Genomic DNA, 23,425 nt, shown 5'->3' with positions numbered 1-23,425 from the left:
GACATTATTTGGCTTTATTATCCACTTTTATATTATTTTTGGGGCTAACCTATTAGCCGGAGGCCCAACCCAGAATTGATGTTTTTTTTGCATATTTTAGGGTCTCGAAGAAAAGGAATATCAAAGGGAGTCCAAACGGAATGAAACCTTCGGGAACGTGATTTTCTCAACGAACAAGACCCGAGAGACTTGGACCCTACGTCAAGACACTAAAGAGGAGGCCACGAGGTAGGGGGGCGCGCCTACCCCCCAGACGCGCCCTCCACCCTCGTGGGTCCCCTATTGCTCCACCCACGTACTCCTTCCTCCTATATATACCTATGTACCCCCAAACGATCAAATACGGAGCCAAAACCCTAATTCCACCGCCGCAACTTTCTGTATCCACGAGATCCCATCTTGGGGCCTGTTCCGGAGCTCCGCTGGAGGGGGCATCGATCACGGAGGGCTTCTACATCATCACCATAGCCCCTCCGATGAAGTGTGAGTAGTTTACCTCAAACCTACGGGTCCATAGTTATTAGCTAGATGGCTTCTTCTCTCTTTTTGGATCTCAATACAATGTTCCCCCTCTCTTGTGGAGAACTATTCGATGTAATCTTCTTTTTGCGGTGTGTTTGTTGAGACCGATGAATTGTGGGTTTATGATCAAGTCTATTTATGAACAATATTTGAATATTCTCTGAATTCTTTTATGTATGATTGGTTATCTTTGCAAGTCTCTTCGAATTATCAGTTTCGTTTGGCCTACTAGATTGATCTTTCTTGCAATGGGAGAAGTGCTTAGCTTTGGGTTCAATCTTGTGGTGTCCTTTCCCAGTGACAGTAGGGGCAGCAAGGCACGTATTGTATTGTTGCCATCGAGGATAAGAAGATGGGGTTTTCACCATATTGCATGAGATTATCCCTCTACATCATGTCATCTTGCTTAAGGCGTTACTCTGTTTTCATTAGCTTAATACTCTAGATGCATGCTGAATAGCTGTCGATGAGTGGAGTAACAGTAGTAGATACAGGCAGGAGTCGATCTACTTGTCTCGGACGTGATGCCTATATACATGATCATGCCTAGATATTCTCATAACTATGCTCAATTCTGTCAATTACTCAATAGTAATTTGTTCATCCACCGTACAATACTTATGCTCTTGAGAGAAGCCACTAGTTAAACCTATGGCCCCCGGGTCTATATTCATCATATTAATCTTCCAATACTTTGTTATTTACTTTGCTTTTATTTTACTTTGCATCTTTATCATAAAAAATACAAAAAATATTATCTTATCATATCTATCAGATCTCACTCTCGTAAGTGGCCGTGTAGGGATTGACAACCCCTTATCGCGTTGGTTGTGAGGATTTACTTGTTTTGTGCGGGTACGAGGGACTCGCGTGTAACCTCCTACTGGATTAATACCTTGGTTCTCAAAAACTGAGGGAGATACTTACGCTACTCTGCTGCATCATCCCTTCCTCTTCGGGGAAAAACCAACGCAGTGCTCAAGAGGTAGCAGTCAGCGATGAAGACGAGCTCTCCGAGGCTCGTGGCCCAGGCACAAACCACCTGCGGAAACCTTGATGGAGATCGAAAAAATTGCAACCTCACCGAAAGTCGCTAAGACGCCTGCCCCATGGTGGGCACCAATTATCATGGGAACGAGTATGACAGTAATAGTAGGGGGTACGTAGGAGGAGGCATGATCCTAGCTACGACAAGGATGCACACACAAGTTTATGAGTTTAGGACCCTCTCGGAGGAGGTAATAGCCCTACGTCTCGATGCCGCAGAGGCTGGTCGACTGGATATGTGTGAAAGTTATAGGGGTGCAAACCCTTGTGCCAGAGGAGGGGGTCACTTATATAGAGTGCGCCAGGCCCCTCCAGCCCTCGGTTACACAGGGTTCCATGTGAGTTAAGACAGGGGTGTTACTGGTAATGCCATCTATTAATGATCTTTATGACTACGGAGTGAATGCCCGACCGGTGCCATCCTGGGGTGACTGTAGGCCTTCTATGCTCCGAGTGATTCTTTTGTATGGTCGAGTGTAATGATTATGTCGAGTGGAATTGGGATATCCGAGTGGAATCTATCATCGAGTGGATTACACTTCAGGGTGATTTCAGTCGGTATCTTCTGTAGAACTTCGCATGTCTTTGACTCTAGGGCAGTGTCCTTGGGTAGGGTGTCTAGGTCAGGTCTACGGCCCTACCCTAGGTACATGTCATCGTCACCATACGCCGTGGACGATGCGGACGGCGAGGGAGACAGCGAGGAGGAATAGGATGGTGGCAAGGACACGCCCATAGCTAAGGAGACGCCGCTCAAGCCATGGCTGGACCCGCGGAAGCTCGCGAGGGCGCTGGAAGGCTGGGCCCCCAAGGGGGTGGCAGAGCTGGAGGCGGCCTGGATCGTCCGGACGCCGTGGCTCATGTGCAAGCTCCTGTGCACATTCAGGAAGCCGGAGACGGCGTGGGAGTTCTTCTGCTGGGTGGCGTGCCGCCCCAGCGGCTTCGCGCACGACCGCAACACCGCCGTGCTCGCCAGGCGCGCCACCGCGCCAGACCGCCCGTCTCCTTGAGCTTTCCTTTCCCATTGATGCTTGCGCTCCTTCCCTGGGCGCGTGCCGAGGAGGTCGTCGACGTCATCACGCTCAAGATGCTTGTGCGGGGCGCGACTAGTGGAAAATTTTGCCCCCCCAGGCCAAAATTCTTGCCGACTACCACCCAAGAGGCGAAAAATGCCTCCTCAGGGCAAACAAGTGGAGATGCTCTTAGCTGGTTTGCTTCATTTTTTTCTCACTTCAATGTTTTTTCCAGTTTCTCTTTTCCATTGTTTTTTAGGACTAGCAAACATGCCCTTGCGTTGCAACGGGAGAAAAAAAACACCACACGCCTCTAGCTCCATCTATTTCAATAGAGTGCCCTTTGGTGTCATGGCGTATCCCCCTTCTCGTCCTCATCAATGGTGGCTACAGTGTCTACCTGATCATAATGCGTTCAAACATGATCAATCTCAAGGCAACGAGCTCTGCTAGCTCATGAGTTAAACCGCAATAGCACAAGTGAATGTTCTAGGATTTGAAGGCCACCCTCCACGAGCTACTGCCCACATCTAGTGCATCCGCACGACCACATTTTTTTGCATAGATATTATAGAAGTATCATGAATTCAACTATCCTAAAGACACATTAATTTGATTGTTTTTAGCATGTCATCTGTTTAAAGCTCGCATCAGAAAGAATTGATCAGAATAACATCTTCCTTATATCAACATTTGGAAGCATACACACCATTAGCTCCAGCTACCAGGAGTAAACCATGCCCTCCCGGAGGCCATCTTCAGGTGATAATGTCTTGAAACCAGACCAAGTCGCGATCCTCCTCCAAACTTGGCGAGTGAAACAGCTGTTCAGAAGAATATGCTCCGCCGACTCCTTCTGCGAACCGTACATCGAACAAATCTCGCTTCCTTACCATCCTCTCCGGATCAGCTTGTCCGCGGACATAATCCTCCCAAGCGACAAGGGCCAACATAATTTTTTTACTTTGTTTTCAGCCTTCCAGAAAGTTTGAGAGCAAGTGCCCAAGTATGAGCCCCAGAACATTGCCCTGTAGGTTGAGCGTGCTATATAGATTCCATCCGCTGTCCAACGTGAAGAGACGACATCTTGGTCTATGTTTGGTATTTGCACCTCTCTGATCAACAACCATAATTTGGTGAATTCATGAACCAACTCAGTGGTGTTGACCCGACGGAGCACAGAAATCCATTTGTTCCCCTGTATGGCTGTGCAACCAGAGATATTCTTCCTTTTGACCTTGCAGAACAGGCTAGGTGCGACCTCCCTGCGGACATACCAAAAAGGAATCTAGCGAGCTCAGCATCCATAGCTCTAACACGTACTAATGAGGAACAGTCAAATCCCTCGGCCAAGAGAAATCATTAACCTGAATGTTTTATCTGTAAGAACATAATAACATGGTGCTTATATGCAGTTTTGACACGATCATGTTTATGCCCCTAAACATTAGCCAAGTTCATGCACTTCTTATCACATATGAATAGTGGATATTCATTTTTTCTGTAGAACTATACATGCGGATTAAAAACATAAGTATGGGGAATCTCTCTTCCTATAGAAGCATATCGCGAGGACACTAAAGAATGATGTGTGCTGGAGGCCCGATCCCCCATCTTCAAGGTGGATCTCAAGAACAACACGATCAGGGAGCAACACGTTGACGACATGGACACGGAGGAGCTCTGTATTAATGATCAATTAATTTGCTTGATGGACTCACTTCATTGTAAATTAGGTGCTATACTTTCCAAATAAAAATAAAAATTCAAAAATAAATTGGGAACTACTGGGTGGTAAGGGAAGACTGCAGTTCATCCCCTCACTGATTTTCATACAAACTGTGTATCGTCAGTTTTTGCACGGAGAAGATTCAATCATGTATGTATACGAACTAATCTGAAAGTTTCCGTGTGCGTCTTAGTGTGCCATCTTTTCCAGATCAAATTATCGAGCAAAGCAACACAGCTTACAGGTAAGTGGGGAGGGAGCTAGGAAGCAAGTCAAGAGAGCAGCTGCACTAAACCGACACTAAATAACAAATTAACACGTGACCATCAGACTCCTGAACATTAGATTCCTAAAAAGTGTAGCGCATCAAAAGTACGATATGGATACCGTATGGCGTAGTAAGCCTGGATCCCTCATTGAATAATATAATTCTTGCAATAGACTATTTAATATGGGGTCTGCTTATTTACATCAAAAAATTGAAAGCATTAATGACTCATCTAGCAAGGATTGATGAGTTAGCAGTTTTTTTCTTTCAAAAATTCGATGCTACATTAATATCTAATAATGACTTGCATAGAATAGTAGTGCAGGAATGAAAATCAATGGAGATTGGAAGCCGGTCTACATTCCTACTTGTGTTCGTCAATGAATTGCATCAGGACGTAAACAGAGATTAGCTGCAATAGCATCGGGGTCATACCTATATCGACAAAGGAGCCAGAGTCAGAGAGTCCTACTCCCTGAGTCAGAATCATATATGCACGCAACGGCAAAGAGGACAACAACAGCAGCATGGCTCCGAAGCCCTCGAACTAGTGCGACGCAAATCCTGAAGGTGTAGCCTGAGGAAGGACGTAGACAGATTATTTGGACCAGGGGATACCGAGCGGACTTCAATCAAATAGTGAATCAAACAACATGTATTCATCTTCACAGAAATTATCTACTAATGTGGAAAACTGATTATAAACGCACATGAGTGAGGAACTCTTGCTCAATTGATTTACCAGCTTCAGCATCCTCCTCTGATGCCATCTTCCATCTTTTATTCTCCTCTTTAACAGCTGTTACGTCATCCATCATGAGACCCTCAACCTGAAGAATGCATCAAGCAAAGTTATGAGTTTCGTACATTAGACAAACTACTATTCCCCTGTAGGGCTGTGCAACCAGAGATATTCTTCCTTTTGACCTTGCAGAACAGGCTAGGTGCGACCTCCCTGCGGACATACCAAAAAGGAATCTAGCGAGTTCATCATCCATAGCTCTAACACGTACTAATGAGGAACAGTCAAATCCCTCAGCCAAGAGAAATCATTAACCTGAATGTTTTATCTGTAAGAACATAATAACATGGTGCTTATATGCAGTTTTGACACGATCATGTTTATGCCCCTAAACATTAGCCAAGTTCATGCACTTGTTATCACATATGAATAGTGGATATTCATTTTTTTCTGTAGAACTATACATGCAGATTAAAAACATAAGTATGGGGGATCTCTCTTCCTATAGAAGCATATCGCGAGGACACTAAAGAATATGTGTGCTGGAGGCCCGATCCCCCGTCTTCAAGGCGGATCTCAAGAACAACACGATCGGGGAGCAACACGTTGACGACATGGACACGGAGGAGCTCTGTATTAATGGTCAATTAATTTGGTTGATGGATTCACTTCATTGTAAATTAGGTGCTATACTTTCCAAATAAAAAAAAATTCAAAAATAAATTGGGAACTACTGGGTGGTAAGGGAAGACTGCAGTTCATCCCCTCACTGATTTTCATACAAACTACTGGGTGGTAAGGGAATTTTTCATTATAGAACTTGACTTGTATATTCCAATGATGGGCTTCCTCAAATTGCCCTAGGTCTTTGTGAGCAAGCAAGTTGGATGCACACCCACTTAGTTTCTTTTGTAGAGCTTGCATATACTTATAGCTCTAGTGCATCCGTTGCATGGCAATCCCTACTCACTCACATTGATATCTATTGATGGGCATCTCCATAGCCCGTTGATACGCCTAGTTGATGTGAGACTATCTTCCCCCTTTTTGTCTTCTCCACAACCACCATTCTATTCCACCTATAGTGCTATGTCCATGGCTCACGCTCATGTATTGCGTGAAGATTGAAGAAGTTTGAGAACATCAAAAGTATGAAACAATTGCTTGGCTTGTCATCGGGGTTGTGCATGATTTAAATATTTTGTGTGATGAAGATAGAGCATAGCCAGATTATATGATTTTGTAGGGATAGCTTTATTTGGCCATGTTATTTTGAGAAGACATGATTACTTTGTTAGTATGCTTGAAGTATTATTATTTTTATGTCAATATTAAACATTTGTCTTGAATCTTTCGAATCTGAATATTCATGCCACAATAAAGAGAATTGCATTGAAAATTATGCTAGGTAGCATTCCACATCAAAAATTCTATTTTTATCATTTACCTACTCGAGGACGAGAAGGAATTAAGCTTGGGGATGCTTGATATGTCTCCAACGTATCTATAATTTTTGATTGTTCCATGCTATTATATTGTCGATCTAGTGCTATATCCATGGCTCACGCTCATGTATTGCGTGAAGATTGAAAACGTTTTGAGAATGTCAAAAGTATGAAACAATTGCTAGGCTTGTCATCAGGGTTGTGCATGATTTAAATACTTTGTGTGGTGAAGATAGAGCATAGCCAGAAAATATGATTTTGTAGGAATAACTTTCTTTGGCCATGTTATTTTGAGAAGACATGATTGCTTTATTAGTATGCTTGAAGTATTATTATTTATGTCAATATGAACTTTTATCTTGAATCTTTCGGATCTGAATATTCATACCACAATTAAGAAGAATAACATTAAAATTATGCCAAGTAGCACCCCGCATCAAAAATTCTGTTTTTATCATTTACCTACTCGAGGACGAGCAGGAATTAAGCTTGGGGATGCTTGATACGTCTTGTAGGATCTAGAAGTAGATGTGTCTAGAGGGGGGTGATTAGACACATAATGCTCAAGTTGCAATTTTTCAGCTTTTTCGGTTTAGGTGGAGTTTAGGCACAATTTCAACACACACAATACATATCAAGCAAGCATGCAAAGAGTATATGAGCAGCAGAATGTAAAGCATGCAACTTGCAAGAATGTAAAGGGAAGGGTTTGGAGAGATCAAACGCAATTGGAGACACGGATGTTTTTCCCGTGGTTCGGTTAGGTGGTGCTATCCTACATCCACGTTGATGGAGACTTCAACCCACGAAGGGTAACGGTTGCGCGAGTCCACACAGGGCTCCACCCAAGGGTAATGGTTGCGCGAGTCCACACAGGGCTCCACCCACGAAGGGTCCACGAAGAAGCAACCACCCACAAAGGGTCCACGAAGAAGCAACCTTGTCTATCCCACCATGGCCATCGCCCACGCAGGACTTGCCTCACTAGCGGTAGATCTTCACGAAGTAGGCGATCTCCTTGCCCTTACAAACTCCTTGGTTCAACTCCACAATCTTGTCGGAGGCTCCCAAGTGACACCTAGCCAATCTAGGAGACACCACTCTCCAAGAAGTAACAAATGGTGTGTAGGTAATGAACTCCTTGCTCTTGTGCTTCAAATGATAGTCTCCCCAACACTCAACTCTCTCTCATAGGATTTGGATTTAGTGGAAAGAAGATTTGAGTGGAAAGCAACTTGGGAAGGCTAGAGATCAAGATTCATATGGTAGGAATGGAATATCTTGGTCTCAACACATGAGTAGGTGGTTCTCTCTCAGAACATATGAGTTGGAATGGTGTGTGTGTGTTCTGATGGCTCTCTCTTCGAATGAAGAGGAGGTGGAGGGGTATATATAGCCTCCACACAAAATCCAACCGTTACACAGAATCAATGGAGATTGGAAGCCGGTCTACATTCCTACTTGTGTTCGTCAATGAATTGCATCAGGACGTAAACAGAGATTAGCTGCAATAGCATCGGGGTCATACCTATATCGACAAAGGAGCCAGAGTCAGAGAGTCCTACTCCCTGAGTCAGAATCATATATGCACGCAACGGCAAAGAGGACAACAACAGCAGCATGGCTCCGAAGCCCTCGAACTAGTGCGACGCAAATCCTGAAGGTGTAGCCTGAGGAAGGACGTAGACAGATTATTTGGACCAGGGGATACCGAGCGGACTTCAATCAAATAGTGAATCAAACAACATGTATTCATCTTCACAGAAATTATCTACTAATTTGGAAAAATTGATTATAAACGCACATGAGTGAGGAACTCTTGCTCAATTGATTTACCAGCTTCAGCATCCTCCTCTGATGCCATCTTCCATCCTTTATTCTCCTCTTTAACAGCTGTTACGTCATCCATCATGAGACCCTCAACCCGAAGAATGCATCAAGCAAAGTTATGAGTTTCGTACATTAGACAAACTACTATAATGATGGCCTGACTGAATTAAGTTTAGTGTTTTGACAGCAACCCATACAAAAGAATTAAGAAGTTTGTGACTTATTTACAAAGTAGCGACAACACGATTTATATTAACCATAAATAGGAACTTTTTAGGTTTCGATAGGGCACCATTGAGAAGCAAGCTCGACTGCTCGAGTTCGGCAACGACTATTAATAAATTCAAAAAGCAAAGAATACTGCATCACACAAAGTGGTACTGGAACTTATCATCCACGTCTGTCAAACCGAAAATAACATTACCAATTACATATTCTAGAAACATCAGACAGAAATTATATGATGATACTCATATTTATCAGCCAAACTTCAAATCCAAATCAGTATTCAACATTGTTGGCTATTGTGTAGTAGCATGGTTCGGTTTAGCAGCTTCAGTTCACAGGAAAAAAACTGAATCTCCTTTTGGCTACTCTGTAGTAGCATGGTTCAGTTTAGCCGTTTGACCAAAACAACTTCGAATCAGTATTGCTCAACCAGTTTGAACGACGTACCTAGAGCACGGGCGGACGTAATTTTGGCGAAGTCAGCAGTATGGAGAAATTCCGGCGAGGTTGGCAGAACGGCAATATTCTGACGACTTTGGCAGAACGGCAAGACTGCAATGTTAAGCAACGAAAGGAACAATTGGGCTAGGACTTCAGTCGATAGAGTAGATGTGTATTTTGAGCACATCGGCCCGTGGAACGGCCAAAAGAGACCCTGCCGGATTCCCTGCCGAACATCCCATGGCCGCAGCTAGATGTGAAATTTGTGTCCGAGAAAATTACGGGCGTAGGAAGGATTGGATCAATCAAAGAACCAAAATAGCCTCCTCCTTTGTCCCCGTTCTAAGCAGTACCGCCGGCAGAATCCTCTATGCTTCTCCCTCACTCCTCTCTCTCTCTCTCTCCCCTCCACATCCGCTGCCCGGGACGGAACGGGAGGCGACCCCTCCTCCAAATCTAGATCGCGAGAGGCATCGGGTACAGACCTGCCGTTTCGCTTGGGCGCATCAAGCGCTTGGGCTTGTGGGGGCTTGTCACCTTCGCAAGCACGCGGAGGGTCGTGAGTCCACGTAGTTCATCAAAATCGAAGGATGGCTCTACGCCGCCGCCGTCGCGAAGCAAGATGCGATCTGCCTCAGCCACGAACCCGAGACAGGGGAGAGATAGGACGACCCGTGGGCCTCGCTTTTATTTGTCGGTGGGATGTTGAACCGTTTTTCCCGGCTAGCAAACGTTATTTGTGGACTGCGGATTGAAGAGTGAAAACAGAAGGGACTCGTTTGCAAAATTACCGTGACGGTGACCCCGGAGACTAAATCCGTGCTTTATTATTAGGGAGAGATTTACTGTATTCCAACGGTTTTCACTGGGTTTTATTTTTTCCTTTGGTTTTCTTTTTTATTTCTTTGTTTTTTTATCTTTTTTTCTTCACCAGTTTTCTTTGGGGTTAATTTGAATAATAAATGCGTTGTTCACTGTTTTTCTTTCGGTTTCTTCTTCATTATACTTTGGTTTTCTTTGTTTTCTTATGTTTTATTCGCCTTTTGTTTTTGTTTCTTTGTTTTTTTGTTGATTTTCACCGGTTTTATTTTTTGTTCAACTCGTGTTAACTTTTCTTCAATAACATTCAACATTTTGGGTATATGTCGAAAACATTTTTATATACACGTTAAACATTTTCTAAATACATGATTTTTTAAAATTATACTCGCTCCATTTCATAATGTAGTGCGTCCACGCTTCCCAAGATTCAAGTTTGACTGTAAATTTAACCAACGAGACCGACTGCGGCGGGAGCAACAATTATACCACTGAATTCGTATTTTTGATATGAATTCAGTGATATAATTTTTGATCCCGCCGCAATCGGTCTCCTTGGTTAAATTTACGATCAAACTTGGATCTCGGAAAGCGTGGCCGCACTATATTATGGAATTGAGGGAGTATTTTTTATGTCTGCTTTTTTTCATACACACTGTTCATTTTTTTGGTATATATCTAATTCATTTTAACATTTAACATGTTTCAAATACAATATTAACATTTGTTAACACTCCCTCGGTCCGAAAACTTTTGTCCCTCAAATGGATGTATCTAGCACCAAGTTAGTGGTAAATACATTCATTTGAGGGACAAGATTAGGATAAGCTTTTTTGGACGATGGGAGTACATGGTCAATACCTTTTCCACACACATGTTTAACATTTTTAAATACATGATCAACATTTTTTCATACACATTTTTTACATTTTCTAAAATGATTTATTAACAATTTTTAAATACAAGATAAAAAAACTCCATACAAATTTAACATTTTAAAATGCTTGATTGACATTTTTGAAATACATGATTAACACTTTGTAACATGGTCAACATTTTTTTGATAAAAATTTACATTTTCAAATGCTCGATTAACATTTTTCAAATACAAGATTAACATTTTGTAATACATGGTCAATTTTTTTTCTATACAGATTTACATTTTCAAATGCTTGATTAATATTTTTAAAATACAAGATTAACTCTCTTTAATACATGGTCAACATTTTTTCCATACACATTTAATATTAAAAAAATACATGATTAACATTTTGTAATGCATGGTCAACATTTTTTACACATTTACATTTTCAAATGCTTGATTAACCTTTTGCAAATACAAAATTATCTTTTTTTAATACATGGTCAACATTTTTTAATACATGGTCAACATTTTGAAGAGAAGAGACCGGGAAGCTACGAAGAATAAGAGCATCTCTAGCAGACCCCTTATATCGCGGACCCTTAAAACCGTTATAAGGGTCGCAAAAAACGTGTTCTAAGGGTCGACTTTACCTCCCACGGAACAGACCCTGTAAACGGCACTGTAAAAACGGATATTTCTCTCAGAGATGCTCCCCGCCGTCCTCCTCCACCTTCCCTCCTCGTTCCCCGCTATCCCCCGAACGCCCCCGGCAACAGCCGGTCACATCCGCGACGTGGCGCTCATCCCGGCCACCTCGCCCCGCCCTTCTCCAGACCCAATCTAAACAACCGACAGCTGATTCCGGCGGGCGGCAGCCAATTCCGGTGGGCAGCAGATGATTCCGGTGAGCTATGCGGTGGAATTGCGGTGGCGCATCCTTCCTGCCGAGGTTTGACCGGTATAAGGGTCGCCCTCGATTTGGCCTTCGGACCTTCAAATATATGGGTTTCGGGTGTTGGATTATGGTGCCCCTTCAAATATTTAAGGGTCAGACCACTTTTACGGTTTTTGTTTTGCACACTTTTTTTGACCAGACCCTTAAAATCTAAAAATTATAAGGGTTTGACCAGTTTTATGGGGTCTACTAGAGATGCTCTAAGTTGGGGAAGCTCCTATTGCACCTGCATGTGTTAGCTACGTGGTAGTTCCGACCGGCATACAATGGAAGCCCCAACTTTAAACAAAAGCTTGAGGCATTGATTTGTTTGTCCCCTGTATGATTAGATTCAATTACGGGTGTATGACTATCCCTTCTGCTTTTGTGTCATCTTTGTTTGCAATCCAGGTGAGATGATTGGACATCCATATAAAGGCATGTACGACGAATATGTCAACCAATGATGCAAGAACGGCGACCAAGGGCGAGGATGTGGTGGATTGTTGATGTGTCACCAAGCACGGTTGATTAGTGGAAGTACAAAATGTGAATTAATTGTTTTAAATTTTTCCTAGGGCAATGGATTGAAGCATATATGATATGTTAACATTTCTGCCACATTAAGTTTGGGATTTCGAGGATGTACATCGACAAATCTTTCCTCTCAAAGATTACATTGATGTTATATAATTTGTACATCCACTGATGTTATGTAATTTGTACCATCCTTTGGACTAGCAAGGTCAAAGTTTATGTAATCTGGATAATGAATATTGTGCCTATCAATTTTTTTGTCAAGTTGTACTATGTAAAGTATGGGGGTGATAATGTATATTAGCATTTGAATACAATTTTTTATGACACCATGAATAGATAAGAGCCCTATGATTTGTTTTATATCTTGCTTTCCCTCACTAAATTTCCTATTTTGATGCTAGGTCTTTGGATATGGCTATATTTCCTATTTTGGTGTTAGATCTTTGACTCTGGAACAATTCTCGGAGATGCTGGAGCGACTCGAAATGCTACGACCCACGGTACTACAACTGTCAAATGCTGCAACCGGCGGAGCCAGTTACTGGGACAAGCAGCGCCAGATGTTGGAACTAGCTACTATGATGCTACGAGTGTGGTGACATGCAAAGCAAGATCGCTGGCGTTGTGCTTGCAACCGTGGCGATGTGGGTGTTGCGAACACGTGTTAGCAACCAAGTACAATATGTTCTTACCAAGCCATGATTCAGAGGTTACATGCCATTGATCGAGGAATCAGAAGCTAACTAATGGAGTACATGGGATACATGTGAGGAAGATGAGCAGTACAGGACACAGGGAGAGGAAAATGTCCCACACGCGCCATCCAAGCCAAGGTCGAAGCCCTCCAATCCAAGCTGCTGTCGCTCATTGTCATCTGCCGTGTATACTACTGATTCTCCAATAGCGTTTGGTTAAGCCCAAGGCCCAAGAGCAACTCATAGTCTGATGATAACCCACAAGTATAGGGGATCGCAATAGTTTTCGAGGGTAGAGTATTCGACCCAAATTTATAGATTCTACACAAGGGGAGCCAAAGAATATTTGAAGGTTTTAGCAGCTGAGTTGTCAATTCAACCACACATGGAGATTAATTATCTGTAGCAAAGTGATCAGTAGCAAAGTAGTATGATAGTTTTGATGATAGTAGCAATAGTAACGGTAACGGTAATAGTGATAGCAATAGTTTTGTAGCAAGTGTAACAGTAACGATAGCAGTAGTAACTTAGCAAGAACAATATAAGATAAATTTGTAGGCATTGGATCGGTGACTTGTTGGATGATATTCATCATGAGACAGTTATAACCTAGGGCAATACGACACTAGCCCCAGTTCATCGATATAATGTAGGCATGTATTCCGTAAATAGTCATACATGCTTTATTAAAAGAACTTGCATGACATCTTTTGTCCTACCCTCCCGTGGCAGTGGGGTCCCACTGGAAACTAAGGGATATTAAGGCCTCCTTTTAATAGAGAAGCGGAACAAAGCATTAACACATAGTGAATACATGAACTCTTCAAACTACGGTAATCACCGGAAGAAGTCTTGGTTATTGTCACTTCGGGGTTACCGGATCATAACACGTAGTAGGTGACTATAACTTGCAAGATCGGATATAGAACATGGATATAATGGTCAGATCTAAAATCATGGCACCCGGGCCCAAAGTGACAAGCATTAAGCATGGCAAAGTCATAGCAACATCAATCTAAGAACATAGTGGATACTAGGGATCAAGCCCCAACAAAACTAACTCAATTACATGATGAATCTCATCCAACTCCTCACTGACCAGCGAGCCTACGAAGGAATTACTCACTCCTAGTGGGGATCATCATGGAATTGGCGATGGAGAAGGGTTGGCGATGACGAAGAACGAAGATCCCCCTCTCCGGAGCCCCAAACGGACTCCAGATCTGCCCCCCGAGGAAGAACAGGGCTTGGCGGTGGCTTCGTCTCGTGGATCATGATAATTCTTTCTCCTTGATTTTTTTCTCCGAAAATAGGATTTTATAGCGTTTGTTTTAGGGTCTGCGGGGCCACCAGGTGCCTGGGCACGCCAGGAGAGGGGGGCGTGCCCTGGTGGGTTGTGCCCACCCAGGGGGCCCTCTTCGGTAGGTCTTGGCTCCATAAATTCTTGTATATTATATAAAAATTCCTCGCAAAGTTTCGTTCCATTCCGAGAACTTTTATTTCTGCACAAAAACAACACCATGCTAGTTCTGCTGAAAACACCGTCAATCAGGGGTTAGTTTCATTCAAATCATGCAAATTAGAGTCCAAAACAAGAGGAAAAGCATTAGGAAAAGTAGATACGTTGGAGACGTATCAACTCCCCCAAGCTTAAACCTTTGCTTGTCCTCAAGCAATTCAGTTGATAAACTGAAAGTGAAAAAGAAAAACTTCTACGAACTCTTTTGCTCTTGTTTGCATAAATAGGCTTAAACAACACCCAGGTTTTCAGCCAATCATTATAACTAACCATGCCGACGATAACTCTTAAAGATTATATTAACTCATATCAATGACACAATCAGCTAGCAAGCAATAATAAGACATCTCAAACAGCAACACGTTGTCAAAACAACCATGATATAATATGACAATAGTGGTATCTTGCTAGCCCTTTCTCAGACCGCAAAACATAAATGCAGAGCACCTCCAAAGTCCAAGCAGCGAATAAACATTGTAATTCATGGTAGAAAAGATCCAGTCATGATGCACCCAATATTAGCAACACACAATGCATAAGTCATGACAGCTGTGCTAGCAGTGATTTGCAGAGGTGCCAGAGCTCAAGTTTTTAAAACAGAGATAAGTGATAATTTTGAGACATGCACCCTTCTCATTTACTTCACGACTATCAGTTATCAATATCTCCCATGCTAAACAGGCTAGTGGCAGTTCCCAAGCGATAAAAGTAAAGGTTTTGACTCCATTGGGAGTTTTTGTTTGATTATTCGAGCGATTAACTCTTTTTGTATTTTGCAGTTTGGGACTGGGCATCCCTATTACCACCCTTTTCTCATGCGATGGTGAGTGAATAAACACTCGACCTGAGAATAACCCGCTTAGCATGGAAGATACCGACCACCTCCTATCGTTCCATGAACGATCCCGGCACACAAAACGGATAATTTTTTAGAAGTTTTTTAGAGGTGGCACATGCAAATTTACTTAGGACGGCAGGGTAATACCGCATATAGGTAGGTATGGTGGACTCATCTGGAATAACTTTGGGTTCAAGGTTTTTGATGTACAAGCAGAATCCCCACTTAGTACAGGCGAAGGCTAGCAATTAGATTGAGAAGTGGCCAGCTAGAGAGCAACAACGATCATAATCATGCATTATGCATAAGTAACATTGGACACTAGCATGAGTAGGATATGAACACCATGAACATAAATATCATAGAGGATATGTTGGTTTTGATTCAACTACATGCATGAACATGTGCCAAGTCAAGCCACTCGAACATTCAGAGGAGGATACCATATCATCGTACTACATCACAATCATTTTAACGCAATGTTGATATCCAAGATAAATCATTATCCACTCCCAGCTATTTATGCATGGCATGAGGAACTATAATCTCTAGTTGTCATTGCAAACATGTTTAATCATAATGGGTTGAATCATGGATACTAGGTTAAACATATTTACACAAACAGAACAAGTCGAGTTCATACCAATTTCTCTCTGCCATGGCCAGTTCGTCGAATATCATCATTATTGCCTTTCACTTGCACGACCGAACGATGTGAAAATAATAATAGTGCAAGAATGCCATGGACTAAGCTGGAATCTGCAAAACATTTTATTCAACATGAGAAGACAAGGTAAAATGGCCTCTTTATTAGTTCAACAATTATTCATATGAGAGCCACTCAACATTTTCATCGTGGTCTTCTCCTTGGTAGAACTCGAATAAAAGGAAAAGAAATTCAAAGAAACACACTGAAATATTTTTGGAGTTTTTGGTTTTCTTGAACAAGCAAATAAAAGAGAAAAGCAAAAACGAGAAAAACTATTTACATGGGAGAGCTCCCAACAAGCAAAATAAGAACAAGGAAATCTTTGGGGTTTTATTTTTGATATTAATATTACAACTAAGCATGCATAGAAAGTAAACTAACTACAACTATTTTTTTGGTTTTTCTAAAGTTTTTCAAACACACAAGAAGAAAGTAGGAAAAATAAAATTTAAACATGGATGATACAGTGAAAAAGTGTGAACACCAACAAGATGAATAAGTGGACATGAATGTAATGTCGGTGAGGAACATGTACTCCCCCAAGCTTAGGCTTTTGGCCTAACTTGGTAGTCGATCAGTAGTCCGGATAGTAGTTGGCGTGGTAGCTCATGGAGGCTCTCGGTGCGGATGCCTCGGCCTGCCATGCTGCCTCCACTGCTGCATTATGAGCTCGGGCCTTCCTCTCGAGAACAAAATATCTTCCTTTGCTGTGATAATCAAAAAGAGCAGGCGCATGCAAATATGTGTGCACAACATATGTTTGGTTAAACAACATATTATAAGTGAAGTTGTCAACCTTTCCCTTGAGAATCTTATGTTCCTCTAGGGTGGAAAAATCTAAATACTACGTGGGTAGGATAGGATCAAAGGGCAAAGGTGCAACACCCAACCCTCGTGCTAAACGCGTGGCATATATTCCACCATAGAAATATCCACTGTTAGCGTTGTGCTGAAGTCTGCATGCAACATTCACTCCAAGGTTATAACTCCTTTCATTGGTGAGAGCGGAGTGGATGAGGCTCAAGTCTGGAGCACAGAGTGTATTATAGTCTTGCTTACCTACTATACATTTCCTGTTAAATAATGCAAAGTACTGAATTGCGAGAAAATGAATGCTCTTTATTCTACCTTGTGTCACTCCTCTGTTCTCACCGTAACAAAGACTAGTCAAGAATGTTTGGTACTCAGCCTTTAACGGTTCGTCAAGCGAGCCCCAATACGGGAGTTTGCAGTGGTAAGCAAAATTCTCTAGTGATATGGTAAATGGGTTATCATAAAGCATAAATGACACCCTAGGCCCACGAGGAAAGAATTTAAATCCTTTGACAAATGATTCAGTGAGAAGGTGGCGTTGTTCACACTTATCTGAAAGGTAGGGACCGAGACCGACATTGTGAACATATTGCTCAAATTCTTATTTAATGCCCACATGTATCATATACTCATCGCAAGACCATCAACATGTTTTAGTGGCGGCATCTCGAGTGGAACTTTCACTTGGTTCAACATATGACCGGCGAGCGGAGCTATCACTAGAGGATGCCCTCGAGGATCGCCTCCTCGAGGAACTCCTTACAAACAAGTTCATCATGTCCGCGTACAATTTTTTGAAAAAATTTGGGTGACAAAAATTTGTCAACAAAACTTTATAAGATAGATAGCAACTACCCATAGAAATACATAGGGACCAAAGCGAGCATTCAAACTACTTACAACACTAAGAATTCAACATGCAAGCACATCTACAACAGCATCCAAGAGTAGCTAATTATTCAAAATATAAACCACTAAAACAAAAACTAATTGGACAAACGGTGGAGTCACATACCAAGCAACAATCCCCCGAAACAGTTTCGAAAACGGAGCTTCAAGCAAAGAGATCGAAATCCACGGGTTTCAGAGCAAGAACATGGGAGAGAGAGAGCAATGGAGATTTTTTCTGGAGGTAGGTGATCATGTGGTATGAAGAGATACGTGAGAGGGCCCACATGGGGACCACAACCCACCAGGGCGCGCTTGGGGCCCCTGGCGCGCCCAGGTGGGTTGTGCCCACCTGGTGCACCTCGCTCTGATGTTTATTGCACCAAAAATTCTTAAATATTCAGAAAAAAATCGTATCAATTTTTTAGAGCATTTTGAGAACTTTTATTTTTGGGTCATTTTTTATTGCATGGGAAAATCATAAAACAGACAAAACATGGCATTTTACTTTAGTTAACTAATAAAAGCAGAGAATAAAAAGTAGGGACAGAAAGTAGTGCTTACTAAATTCATCAACTTCATACCGTTCAAAAATGATCCATTAATAAGTTTGATCAAGTCTTATTAACAACCACTTTCGATTAGCATGAAACCGAAGAACTTTCGTAAATCACTAAGTTACCTCAATGGGGATATGCATTTCCCCAACAATAAGCATTTCATATTCCTTTTTGATAGTAGGTAGGGGTATTTGAAAACTTCCAATAGTGATTGTCAAAGATTTTTCAATAACAATAATACCATTCACTTGGAATTGTTTCTTCTGAAAGTGCACTGTATGCTCATTACCATTGATATGAAACTTGACCTTCCTTTTATTGCAATCAATAACAGCCCCTACAGTATTCAAGAAGGGTCTACCAAGGATAATCAACATGTTGTCGTCCTCAGGCATCTCAAGTATAACAAAGTCAGTCAAAATAGTAACATTAGCAACAACAACGGGCACATCCTCACAAATACCGATAGGTATGGCAGTTGATTTATCAGCCATTTGCAAAGATATTTCAGTAGGTGTGAGTTTATTCAAATCAAGTCTTTTATATAAAGAGAAAGGCATAACACTAACACCAGCTCCTAAATCACACAAAGCAGTTTTCACATAATTCTTTTTGCTAGAGCGAGGTATAGTTGGAATTCCTAGATCTCCAAGTTTTTTAGGTACTCCATCTTTATAAGTATAATTAGCAAGCATAGTGGAGATTTCAGCTTCCGGTATTTTTCTTTTATTGGTGATGATGTCTTTCATATACTTTGCATAAGGAGGCATTTTCAAGATATCAGTCAAGCGAGTACGCAAAAAGACTGGCCTCAGCATTTCAGCAAAGCATTCGAATTCTTCATCATCATTCTTTTTAGTTGACTTAGATGGAAAAGGCATAGGTTTTTGAACCCACGGTTCTCTTTCTTTACCGTGTTTTGTAGCCACAAAGTCTCTTTTATCATACCTTTTATTCTTAGGTTGTGGGTTATCAAGATCAACTGGTGGTTCTATCTCAACATCATTGTCTGGTTCTTTATTATTTGGTTGAGAGTCTTCATGAACATCATCATTGTCTTTTTCATTATCACTAGGTGAGTGTTCAGTACCAGACTAAGTTTCAGCACCAGAGATAGAAACTTCATAATCTTTGTCAGGAGGTTTCTCTATTTCGGGTTCACTAGGAGCATGTGAAGTCATATCATTCTTCTTTTTCTTTTTAGAAGAACTAGGTGCACTAGTGTTAGCTCTTTGTGAATCTTGTTCAATTATTTTTGGGTATCCTTCAGGATAAAGTGGTTCCTGAGTCAGTTTACCTCCTCTAGTTGCAACTCTAACAACAAATTCATGCATATTATTATTCATTTCATCAAGCAATTCTCTTTGAGATTTAGCAACTTGTTCTAACTGAGTTTGAACCATAGAAGCGTGCTTTCCAACACCTAACATCATTTGAGATCCTAAATAACAAGTCACTCAAGCGAGCAATCATATCAGAATTGTATTTCAATTGTTTCATAACATTTGCATTGAAGTGATCTTGTTTTCTAATATAATTTTCAAACTCATAAAGGCATTTACTAGGATGCATATTGTGAGGATTGTCATTATCATTGAACTTCATAAGAGAATTTACCTCTACCACCTTAGGCAGTGGTGGTGTGTTAAGACCATGTATTTCTTCAATAGGAGGTAAATTTTTAACATCCTCAGCTTTAATATCTTTTCCCTTAATAGATTTCTTTGCCTCTTGCGTATCTTCGGGACTGAGATATAATATACCCCTCTTCTTCGGAGTGGGTTTAGGTGGTGGTTCAGGAATAGTCCAATCATCATAATTTTTCAATATGTTATTCAATAATTCTTTAGCTTGTCCAACAGTTCGTTCCGTGAAAACACAACCAGCACAACTATCTAGGAAATCCCTAGAAGCATCGGTTAGTCCATTATAGAAGATATCAAGTATTTCATTTTTCTTAAGAGGATGATCAGGCAAAGCATTAAGTAATCAGCAAAGCGTCCACCAAGCTTGTGGGAGACTCTCTTCTTTGATTTGCACAAAGTTAAATATTTCCTGTAAGGTAGCTTGTTTCTTATGAGCAGGAAAATATTTTCAGAGAAGTAATAAGTTATATCCCGGGGACTACACACACAACCAGGAGCAAGAGTATTGTACCAAGCTTTAGCATCACCCTTTAATGAGAAAGGAAATAATTTGAGATTAAAGTAATAGCGAGTTTTCTCATCATGAGTAAAAAGGGTGGCTATGTCATTCAACTTAGTAAGATGTGCCACAACAGTTTCAGTTTCATAACCATGGAAAGGATCAGAGTCAACCAAAGTAATCAACTCTGAGTCGACAGAGAATTCATAATCCTTATCATCAATAAAGATAGGTGAAGTAGCAAACTCAGGATCACATCTCATTCTTGCATTTAGAGATTTTTCTTTATACTTGCATAATAATTTCTCTAGATCATCTCTATCATTGCAAGCAAAAATATCTCTAGTTGTTTCTTCACTCATAACATAACCTTCCGGTACCTTAGGCAATTCATATCTAGGAAGGCTAGTTCTAGTAGGTGTTTCAAGAGATTCAGTTTCAAGCTCACCATCAGATTCAACAACATCACATGTTGTATAACTCTAGCAATCTGTTTATCAAGAAATTCACCAAGTGGCACATCATCATTAAGCAAGGTACTAGCATTATCCATAGCAGAAGTAGCATCATCTATAACTTGTGACATATTAGAATTAATAGCATGTGGTGGTGTTGCAAGTTTACATATAATAGAAGGTGAATCTAAAGCAGAACTGGATGGCAGTACCTTACCTCCCCTCGTCTTTGAGGGAAATATCTTAGTCTTAGCATCCTTTAGATTCTTCATAGTGATAATTTTATAATAATCCCAAGTGATTCAACAAATATAGCTATGCTCCTCGACAACGACGCCAGAAAAAGGTCTTGATAACCCACAAGTATAGGGGATCGCTACAATTTTCGAGGGTCATCCAAGCCAAGGTCGAAGCCCTCCAATCCAAGCCAAGGTCGAAGCCCTCCAATCCAAGCTGCTGTCGCTCATTGTCATCTGCCGTGTATACTACTGATTCTCCAATAGCGTTTGGTTAAGCCCAAGGCCCAAGAGCAACTCATAGTCTGATGATAACCCACAAGTATAGGGGATCGCAATAGTTTTCGAGGGTAGAGTATTCGACCCAAATTTATAGATTCGACACAAGGGGAGCCAAAGAATATTTGAAGGTATTAGCAGCTGAGTTGTCAATTCAACCACACCTGGTGATTAATTATCTGCAACAAAGTGATCAATAGCAAAGTAGTATGATAGTTTTGACGATAGTAGCAACTATAACGACAACGGTAATAGTGATAGCAATAGTTTTGCAGCAAGTGTAACACTAATGATAGCAATAGTAACTTAGTAAGAACAATATAAGATAAATTCGTAGGCATTGGATCGGTGACTTGTTGGATGATATTCATCATGAGACAATTATAACCTTGGGCGATACGACACTAGCTCCAGTTCATCGATATAATGTAGGCATGTATTCCGTAAATAGTCATATGTGCTTCATTAAAAGAACTTGCATGAAATCTTTTGTCCCACTCTCCCGTGGCAGCGGGGTCCTATTGGAAACTAAGCGGTATTAAGGCCTCCTTTTAATAGAGAACCAGAACAAAGCATCAACACATAGTGAATACAACTCCTCAAACTATGGTAATCACCGGAAGAAGTCCCGGTTATTGTCACTCCGAGGTTACCGGATCATAACACGTAGTAGGTGACTATAACTTGCAAGATCGGGTCTAGAGTATGGATTTAGTGGTGATAACATAAATGGTTCAGATCTGAAATCATGGCACTCGGGCCCAAAGTGACAAGCATTAAGCATGGCAAAGTCATAGCAACACCAATCTAAGAACATAGCGGATACTAGGGATCAAACCCTAACAAAACTAACTCGATTACATTATGAATCTCATCCAACTCCTCACCGACCAGCGAACCTACGAAGGAATAACTCACTCTCGGTGGGAGCATCATGGAATTGGCGATGGATAAGGGTTGGTGATGACGAAGAACGAAGATCCCCCTCTTTGGAGCCCCAAACGGACTCCAAATCTGCCCTCCCGAGGAAGAACAGGGCTTGGCGGCGGCTCCGTCTCGTGGACCGCGATAATTCTTTCTCCCTGATTTTTGTCTCTGAAAATAGGATTTTATAGCATTGGTTTCAGGGCCTGCGGGGCCACCAGGTGGGGACAACCCACCTGGGCACGCCAGGAGAGGGGGGCGTGCCCTGGTGGGTTATGCCCACCCAGGGGCCCCTCTCCGGTAGGTCTTTGCTCCATAAATTCTTATATATTATATAAAAATTCCTTGCAAAGTTTCATTCCATTCCGAGAACTTTTATTTCTGCACAAAAACAACACCATGGTAGTTCTGCTTAAAACAACGTTAGTCCGGGGTTAGTTTCATTCAAATCATGCAAATTAGAGTCCAAAACAAGAGGAAGAGCTTTAGGAAAAGTAGATACGTTGGAGACGTATTATTTGATAACCCACAAGTATATGGGATCACAATAGTTTTTGAGGGTAGAGTATTCAACCCGAATTTATAGATTTGACACAAGGGGAGCCAAAAAATATTCTCAAGTATTAGCAGCTGAGTTGTCAATTCAACCACACCTGGAGATTAATTATATGCAGCAAAGTGATTAGTAGCAAAGTAGTATGATAGTTTTGATAATAGTAGCGACAGCAATAGTAACAGTAACAGTGGTAACAGTAGTTTTGCAGCAAGTGCAACAGTAGCGATAAAAGTGGTAACTTAGCAAGAACAATATAAAAGAAATTTGTAGGCATTGGATCGGTAATTTGTTGGATGATATTCATCATGAGACAATTATAACCTAGGGCGATACGGCGCTAGCTCCAATTCATAAATATAATGTAGGCCTGTATTCCGTAAATAGT

General features: G+C 41.4%; 1 protein-coding gene across 10 annotated transcripts; it reads right to left on the bottom strand.

Annotated features, from left to right (window-relative positions):
- Nucleotides 1–3,100: 3,100 nt before the first annotated feature.
- Nucleotides 3,101–9,978, bottom strand: LOC125518787 (uncharacterized). 10 transcript variants are annotated; one of them, XR_015603889.1, is made up of 7 exons: nucleotides 9,548–9,962; nucleotides 9,272–9,376; nucleotides 8,571–8,659; nucleotides 8,295–8,436; nucleotides 5,290–5,409; nucleotides 5,015–5,156; nucleotides 3,101–3,847 (listed from the first exon to the last, which is right to left on the bottom strand). XR_015603889.1 is itself a non-coding variant. In XM_087525405.1 (7 exons), exons 1-4 carry the CDS (start codon nucleotides 9,770–9,772, stop codon nucleotides 8,318–8,320), a joined length of 303 nt encoding a protein of 100 aa, XP_087381531.1. In that variant the 5' UTR covers nucleotides 9,773–9,978; the 3' UTR covers nucleotides 3,101–3,847; nucleotides 5,015–5,156; nucleotides 5,290–5,409; nucleotides 8,295–8,317. The 10 variants fall into 10 exon arrangements, 1 of the variants encoding a protein (XP_087381531.1); XM_087525405.1 differs by having other exon boundaries at nucleotides 8,603–8,659; nucleotides 9,751–9,978; XR_015603888.1 differs by having other exon boundaries at nucleotides 8,571–9,376; nucleotides 9,548–9,965.
- Between the last annotated feature and the right edge of the window lie 13,447 nt (nucleotides 9,979–23,425).

This window comes from Triticum urartu, chromosome 1A, assembly GCF_056163025.1.
Source record: "Triticum urartu cultivar PI428250 chromosome 1A, HENAU_Tu73, whole genome shotgun sequence".
Taxonomy (NCBI): Eukaryota; Viridiplantae; Streptophyta; class Magnoliopsida; order Poales; family Poaceae; genus Triticum; species Triticum urartu.
This window is presented reverse-complemented; position numbering and strand designations above follow the sequence as displayed.

Bases quoted from the DNA above. Each gene is read 5' to 3' on its own strand.
- LOC125518787 (XM_087525405.1), bottom strand. From the start codon at position 9,772: ATGCGCCCAAGCGAAACGGCAG. The intron at 9,377-9,750 runs GTCTGTACCCGA...TTAACATTGCAG, and splicing joins GCGCCCAAGCGAAACGGCAG to TCTTGCCGTTCTGCCAAAGT. The intron at 8,660-9,271 runs GTACGTCGTTCA...ATGACGTAACAG, and splicing joins TACGTCCGCCCGTGCTCTAG to CTGTTAAAGAGGAGAATAAA.